This window comes from Hypomesus nipponensis, chromosome 25 (assembly GCF_054491055.1).
Source record: "Hypomesus nipponensis isolate SF chromosome 25, ASM5449105v1, whole genome shotgun sequence".
NCBI classification, from domain to species: Eukaryota; Metazoa; Chordata; class Actinopteri; order Osmeriformes; family Osmeridae; genus Hypomesus; species Hypomesus nipponensis.
The window spans coordinates 2,065,001-2,072,500 of record NC_140385.1 but is presented as its reverse complement, the minus strand read 5'-3'; the positions used below and the strand labels follow the sequence as shown (position 1 = coordinate 2,072,500).

General features: G+C 50.6%; 3 protein-coding genes across 4 annotated transcripts in view; 2 read left to right on the top strand and 1 right to left on the bottom strand.

The window, feature by feature from the left end:
• The window catches only part of badb (BCL2 associated agonist of cell death b), a 4,509-nt gene extending 1,365 nt beyond the window's left edge, over positions 1-3,144 (top strand). Inside the window, exons 3-4 of the mRNA XM_084690940.1 lie at positions 288-511; positions 705-3,144. Coding sequence (XP_084547066.1) covers positions 288-511; positions 705-845 — 365 coding nt within the window. The 3' untranslated portion in view covers positions 846-3,144. The remainder of the gene's footprint in view (positions 1-287; positions 512-704) is intronic.
• A 1,300-nt stretch (positions 3,145-4,444) lies between these two features.
• Positions 4,445-6,411, bottom strand: LOC146221697 (uncharacterized). Of its 2 annotated transcripts, none has more exons than XM_084691886.1 (5): positions 6,299-6,411; positions 5,928-6,189; positions 5,405-5,690; positions 4,845-5,014; positions 4,445-4,613 (listed from the first exon to the last, which is right to left on the bottom strand). In XM_084691886.1, exons 2-5 carry the CDS (start codon positions 6,164-6,166, stop codon positions 4,445-4,447), a joined length of 864 nt encoding a protein of 287 aa, XP_084548012.1. In that variant the 5' UTR covers positions 6,167-6,189; positions 6,299-6,411. The 2 variants fall into 2 exon arrangements, with proteins under 2 accessions (XP_084548012.1, XP_084548013.1); XM_084691887.1 differs by having other exon boundaries at positions 6,271-6,383.
• Positions 6,179-7,500, top strand: part of LOC146221696 (uncharacterized) — an 11,047-nt gene continuing 9,725 nt past the window's right edge. The window contains exons 1-3 of the mRNA XM_084692066.1: positions 6,179-6,613; positions 6,837-6,998; positions 7,451-7,496. Of these exons, the coding sequence (XP_084548192.1) occupies positions 6,898-6,998; positions 7,451-7,496 (147 nt within the window). The 5' untranslated portion in view covers positions 6,179-6,613; positions 6,837-6,897. The remainder of the gene's footprint in view (positions 6,614-6,836; positions 6,999-7,450; positions 7,497-7,500) is intronic.

Here is a 7,500-nt window from a genome sequence, read left to right as displayed (position 1 = left end):
CAGGTTTCTCTCTCCTCCCTCTCATTCCATCAAACTCTTCCCATCACTGGATCAAGAAAAAGTTTGTTGAATGGAATTCTAATCTCTCCCTCCATCTCTGTCCTTCTCTCTCACTCTCCCTCCCTTCTCTCTTTCCCTCCTTCTCTTCTCTTCTCTCTCCTTCTGTTCTCTCCCCAACCTTCCTTATCCCTCCCTCCCTCCCTCCCCCCTTCCCTCCCTCCTCCCTCCCTCCCTCCCCCCTTCCCTCCCTCCCCCCTTCCCTCCCTCCTCCCTCCCTCCCCCCTCAGGTGGGGGGCGTGTGCGTGTGAACTCAGAGTCCCACGTCTCACACCGTGTGGACCTGGACAAGGACCTCCAGGCCAGGTGCCCTAGCGAGGCCGGCATGCCCACCGAGGGGGCTCCTTTTCGGGTTCGCTCCCGGTCGGCGCCCCCTGCCCTGTGGGCGGCCAAGAAGTACGGCAGGCAGCTGAGGCGTTACAGCGACGATTTCGACAACTTGCTGGACAAGGGGGTGAGAGAGAGAGGAGAGAGGGAGATGGGGGATAGGGAGGATGGGTGAGAGAGGGACCAGGGGGTGGTGAAGGCATTAAAACGAGCATCTCTGAAATAATTTGGGGATAGAATTTCACCAAATCCAATTTTTTGTTTATCTTCCTCCTGTCTGACCCCGTGACCTCTGACCCTGTGACCTCCTGACCCCTCAGGAGATGAGGCGGGTGCGGAGCGAGAGTGCGGCCAGGCCCATGCTGACGTCCCCAAGCTGGTGGAACTACCTGTTCAGTCACCAGGAGACGGAGGGAGAGAGTAACCATGCCAACCTGGCCAGCACCGACCGGACCGAGTAGAGGGATGTAGGGAGGACGGAGGACTGGAAGGCTAGAACAATCACAAGAACCTGACCAGCACAGAGGGAAGAGAGAGGAGGGAGAGGAGGGAGGGAAGATGACACCACCTCGCCTGTCCTCACTCGCCTTCACCAAGAGAGAGGAAGAGAAGGAGAGGAAGAGAAGGAGAAGGAGAGGAAGAGAAGGAGAGGAAGAGAAGGAGAGGAAGAGAAGGAGAGGAAGAGAAGGAGAGGAAGAGGTGATGGATGGATGGAATGTTAACAACGACAACATTGGTTTTCTCCTTTGGCCACACTATGCAACAGGGAAGGAGATGTCATCTGCACTGAGAACAATAATACAACCTCTTTTTCTGGGGTTTGAACCGTCGGATCACCGCCACTAGAAGATAGACGATTGCTTCCTCCCCTTTAATATGTGTCAAGCCATATGATGTCACTACTGCCTAAAAGGGGTAGTGAAGCCAGAGGTGAAAGGTTAAAGGTCACAGTTCACTGTCTGTGACCTGATAGAAGCACACTCTCAAACACCTCTGGTCATCAATTTCTGGTGTCATTATGATGGCATGATGTCCCGCGATACTGGGTAACCTAGGTTGAATAGCAAGGTTGAGATAATGTCCTCATCACAAAGTGAAAGTCTGGATTTCATGGGACCAGTGGTAACTCTAACTAAACGTTAACGGTAGCTATTGCTAACTGTCACGCTTTAGAGAAAATTGGCTATCACACAAGATGTTTTCATATATCCAGTGAAATTCTATTAATTTCAATCAACCACGTAGATGCAAATTCACTTTTTGCTAAACCCAATTTAGCTGAAAAGCTCATGGGTAATCGACGACCGTGTCCCATCCTTAACGTATTGATCCTAGGTGGTTTCATCTTTCTGATGACATGATTTCATAATGCTTAATCCACTGTTTAATCTGAATAGATAATCTGTCTGCCATATTTGAAGGCGATTGCACTGCACCTGAACTGTGAGTTTAATCACTCTCATCTCCCAAATACAAACGTTGACAAACAATCGTGTACCGGGACAATCCTCAGCGACATATAGTTGCGTAGTGACGCTGGCTAGCTAGCTATAAATACCGCAAGAGAATCCAGAGTTTAATTTTTGCCTATATTGAGCCACCAAACAAGAACCTGTGTAAGAAAGCCTTTTAAAAAAAATGTAAATATTGTAGATATTTTAAGGAATGAGGTAAAAACAAAAATGATTTTTGGGAAATGGGGATTTATTGATATTTCGTAAGAGAATGACACCATGACTTGTGTAAACATATATTTCCGATCCTGTTTCCAACTTCCTACCCTGGAGTGTAATCTGATTGGGCCGTGATTGAACGGGTCTCTTCTCTCGGGTCAGATTGGGAGTTGCCTGCAGTGGTCAAAATACTGTCTATTTTTTGGGGAGAGGGGGGGGGTTGCATTTGATTAGTGTTTCTTAGTGGAATCAAACCAATGAATGAGTCAACTTCGATTCTTTACCTGCGTAGGCAAATCAGATGTACCTTAATACTGTTGAATACTCTGGCCGCAATTGACGTTCAAAGAGCGGATTGTAACCGTTGGATCGCTCCCCTAATAACTAAGTGTGGTTCATATCAAGTGCACCCCGATCACTGTTTTTATGTGATGATCTGGTGTGTGTGTTTGATTCGTACTCCGGGATAAGAGTCAGCCCCCCCCCCCTTCTCTGGTCACCCCTCCCCCAGCCTCTCCCTCCCTTGACCCCTCCCTCAGCCTCCCCCTAGCCTCCACAGCGACCAGGAGTGGTGCAGCTGTCCTGGAACAGCCCCACCCAGAGTATTGGGGAGGGGGAGGAGGGGTGATAAACCAGAGAGGTAGAGCAACATTGCTTCTCTTCCCCTCTGTAAGTCCATGAGCCTTAAGTCATCCTCAACCCACACTGTGGGAACTGGGAGGATCTGTGGAGGGGCGGAGGGATATGAGAGCCTCTGTGAGTAGTCCGTCCAGAGAGGATCTACTTTCTCAGTCACACCCATCCAACTCGTTGTGCCCGGACTTGCTTGTAGTCTTGCATCGGTATGTTTCCATACCTCCACCCTCCGGAGAACCTGACTGTGCCTCAAGACCAGGTGATTAGCAGGAGTCTACTACTTGAATCTACTGATTAGGGTGTGTGTGTACCTTTGGAATAATCTTGAAATGTCTTGTTATTGTTTTTATTTCCACCATCTTTGGATTTTTTTACTGCCTTTTTAAAATGTATTTTCAGTATAAATGTTCTGCTGTTGGTATACTTCATGAAAACAATAAAGAATTTTATCAACCATTACAATGGCATGTTTTCATTCAGTTAAATATTTTATTTTAATAAAATACTGTACATCGATATATAGCGCACACGCGACTGGCATAATACCATCCTTTATTATCATGAAAGAAATGATTTGAGAATATTCATATTAGAACCACCTATTCAACATCCTTTCTTAAAATATAAACACAGTATTTGGCAACAAGTACATCTACAGGATAACAACAAATTGATATCTCTACACTCCTCCATCTCTACACCACCCCCTCTCTACACCACCCCCTCTCTACACCCCTCCATCTCTACACCACCCCCTCTCTACACCCCCCGATCTCTACACCACCCCCTCTCTACACCACCCCCTCTCTACACCACCCACTCTCTACACCACCCCCTCTCTACACCACCCCCTCTCTACACCACCCCCTCTCTACACCACCCACTCTCTACACCACCCCCTCTTTACACCAACCCCTCTCTACACCACCCCCTCTTTACACCACCCCCTCTCTACACCACCCCCTCTCTACACCCTTCCATCTCTACACCACCCCCTCTCTACACCACCCCCTCTCTACACCAACCCCTCTCTACACCCCCCCCTCTCTACACCACCCCCTCTCTACACCACCCCCTCTCTACACCACCCCCTCTCTACACCCCCCCCTCTCTACACCACCCCCTCTCTACACCACCCCCTCTCTACACCACCCCCTCTCTACACCAACCCCTCTCTACACCACCCACTCTCTACACCACCCCCTCTTTACACCAACCCCTCTCTACACCACCCCCTCTCTACACCACCCCCTCTCTACACCCTTCCATCTCTACACCACCCCCTCTCTACACCACCCCCTCTCTACACCACCCCCTCTCTACACCAACCCCTCTCTACACCCCCCCCTCTCTACACCACCCCCTCTCTACACCACCCCCTCTCTACACCACCCCCTCTCTACACCCCCCCCTCTCTACACCACCCCCTCTCTACACCACCCCCTCTCTACACCAACCCCTCTCTACACCCCCCCCTCTCTACACCACCCTCTCTCTACACCACCCCCTCTCTACACCCCCCCCTCTCTACACCACCCCCTCTCTACACCACCCCCTCTCTACACCACCCACTCTCTACACCACCCCCTCTCTACACCACCCCCTCTCTACACCACCCCCTCTCTACACCCCCCCCTCTCTACACCACCCCCTCTCTACACCACCCCCTCTCTAAACCCCCCCCTCTCTACACCACCCACTCTCTACACCACCCCCTCTCTACACCACCCCCTCTCTACACCCCCCCCTCTCTACACCACCCCGGCTGGGTCCCAGCAGTACTTCTGTCCACAGTCCATCTCCGTCAGTGCCTCCATGTGCTCGACACTCAGCTGGAAGTCCAGCAGCCGTGCGTTCTCCCTCACACGCTCCGGACAGCACGACTTGGGCAGCACCGGGACCCCCTGCTGGGTGGCCCACCTGAGGACAGGTGAACCAATCACTGAGTCATTCAGTGCAGCTGGAACTGTCATAGTGTCATTCATTGAACTGAATCCCTTCTTCTAGAAATGTGTAACTTGGCCGGGTAACTTGGCCACTTCTGTATCAATACCGAATATGAATCTGTGAATGAATCAGCATTTAACTATTTAAATAAACCTTCCAGTCTGACCTCCAGAGCCAGGGACCCCGGGCCCTTCTCCTACCCACCTGAGGAGCACCTGTGCTGGGGTGCGTTGGCAAGCCTGGGCCACCTGAAGCACCAGGGGATCCTGGAGCAGGACCCCAGTTCCCAGAGAAGAGTAAGCCTGGAAACAGACACTTGTTTCCCCACACAGGCGCCGTAGCTCCTCCTGGGCCAGCTGGGGGTGAAACTCCACCTGGGGGAGAGAGACAGTTAGACACTAAGGGAGACAGAGAGAGAGAGAGAGAGAGAGAGAGAAACAGAAAGAGAAACAGAAAGAGAGAGAAACAGAAAGATACAAAGAGAGAGAGAATGAGAGAGACAGAAAGAGAGAGACACAGAGAGAGAGAGATCCAAAGAGAGAGAGAAAGAAACAGAAAGAGAGAGAAAAATATACAAATAGATACAAAGAGAGAGAGACAGAGAAATACAAACAGAGAGAGAAAAAGACCGAGAGACATAGCGGTACACAGAGAGAGACGTAGAGAGACACAGCCAGCCCCCAGTTACCTGCAGCACAGAGAGAGACACAGCCAGCCCCCAGTTACCTGCAGCACAGAGAGAGACACAGCCAGCCCCCAGTTACCTGCAGCACAGCGGGGGGCACAGCACACCCGTCCAGCAGCTCTCTGAGGTGGGCCGGCGTGTAGTTGGACACCCCTATGGCTCTCAGGCTGCCCTGGGCCTGCAGCCCCTCCAGCGCGGCCCAGCTAAGGGCCCTGTTCCCTGGGTTGCTGGGGTCGGACACTCCCCGGCCCTGGGTCCCAGGCCAGTGGATGAGGTAGAGGTCCAGGTACCCCAGACCCAGCTGGGACAGGCTGTGGAGGGCCCCCTCTCTGGCCCGGGGGCCCTGGTCCTTTGGGCCTAGTTTGCTGGAGGAGGTGGAGGTGAAGGGGTGGGGGAGGTGTAGAGGAGGGGGAAAAGAAGGAGGAGGTGTGGAGGAGAAGAGAGGTGGAGGACAGGAGGAAGAGGAGGCGGATGAGGAGAAGGGGAGGGAAGAGGAAGTTACACAGAGAGAGAGGAGAAATGAATCTAAAACATCCATGTATTATTCACAACCAGTGACCTGGTGACAGTTGGTCCTGTTGCCTGGCTACCTTCCTACCTACCTGGTAATGAAAACATCTTCTCTGGTAAGTCCGTATTTGGGCAGTAGTTCCCTTAACGCGACACCAAGGTGCTCCTCGTTTCGGTAGACGGCTGCGGTGTCAAAGGCGCGGTAACCGGAGGCAAGAGCGGCATCCACTATCCGGAACGTATCCTCGCGACCGCACAGGCGGAAGGTGCCCAGACCCAGGAGGGGCATCCGTGCGCCCGTGTTGAGCAAGACGGTTGGCTGCGAGTCCATGATTCAGACTCGGTGGACGGCGCCTGGGAGAGAGAGGGAACTCAAAGTTTACGATATCTGTAGAGAGACATTTGTATTCTCATCTGTATATTATCTATGCTTACGATCGAACAGTACAGAAACAGTCCGTACCCGATTCCAGAATTACAAGATTCAACATAAAATCCTAAATGTTTACAACTTTTTGCTAAACCGAGCCACGTGGATCACGTGATACAGGTCATGTGACTTTGGGTGGAAGTTCTTGTTCGCCGTCACCATAGAGACACAAACGAGGACACCGTTGACTGGACGAGCAACCGTCCAATGAACTACAAGAGAGAAGCCGGGAGGCGGGAACTTGTCCGTCTCGTGACGGTGTTGTTCTGTGATTGACAGACCGGTTAACCGTCTCAATGCTGGATTTCTTGAACGGTTAACATTCGTTTCCGTATTCTGAGCATTACGGTAAGCATGTTTTGTGGGTTTGTGTTCAACTAACTACGTGAGAGTGTTTGGTCTCGAGCTATAACCATTAAATTTTTGGTATCTAGGTTTGTTGCTAGATTGCTACGTTGTACTGGTTTAACATTGGCTACAGTACTAGAGCTAGATAGTTGAGTCATATTATTCTATATAGAAACATTAACTTTTATTTCAGTCTTTACCATCATTTTTATGTCTGGGGAAGGGCCGTCTTCTTTTTTTTTATTCCTCACCAGAAAACCTCCACCTGTCGGCAGCGCGCCACCATGCCCATCCAGCCCTTCTCCTTCCCGGTACCGGAGACCCGGTTTGTCCAGGCGGGGCATCATGTTTACAAGTTCAAAATCAGAGGAGGCACTAATTGCAGGTTACAAAAGGGCTCCCAAGTTTTATCAAAAGTTTGGCGTGAGATTATACCGTGAGGTATACCATGCTGTCAACGTCTGGGAATAAAAATTCTGGTGATGATTCTGATTGGCTGGAAGGTAGTGCTAGATAATATACCTCAGTATGCCTGCATACCTACGGGACAAGTTATCCCTTACTTCTCAGCGTGAGAAATACAAGGTGTTGCGTGAGAGCGTGTGAAATGCGCGAGTTTACAGTTTTCAGTTTTATACCGAAGTATTTGTCAGAGCCTAAACTTCTTTACTTAAACTTGAGTGAAAAACTGTAGTCAGTACTTCAAGTCATACCAGTCTTTTTAAACACGGGTATCTGTACTTCTACTTGAGTGAAGGATGTGTGTACTTCTGCCATCACTGGTATGTCTGTCTGACAGGTTGTTTTAGTTGACTAACTGTTGCATATTTCTGACAGTGGAGAGGAGAAGATGGGTGAGGATTTTGTCAACAAAGAGTTGGAGGTAA

What these genes read in the sequence shown, in the direction of transcription:
- LOC146221697 (XM_084691886.1), bottom strand. Translation starts at nt 6,166, where the DNA reads ATGGACTCGCAGCCAACCGTCTTGCTCAACACGGGCGCACGGATGCCC. An exon ending in GAAGATGTTTTCATTACCAG is followed by an intron (nt 5,691 to 5,927) that starts GTAGGTAGGAAG and finishes CACCTCCTCCAG; the next exon opens with CAAACTAGGCCCAAAGGACC. An exon ending in TGCCCCCCGCTGTGCTGCAG is followed by an intron (nt 5,015 to 5,404) that starts GTAACTGGGGGC and finishes TCTCTCCCCCAG; the next exon opens with GTGGAGTTTCACCCCCAGCT.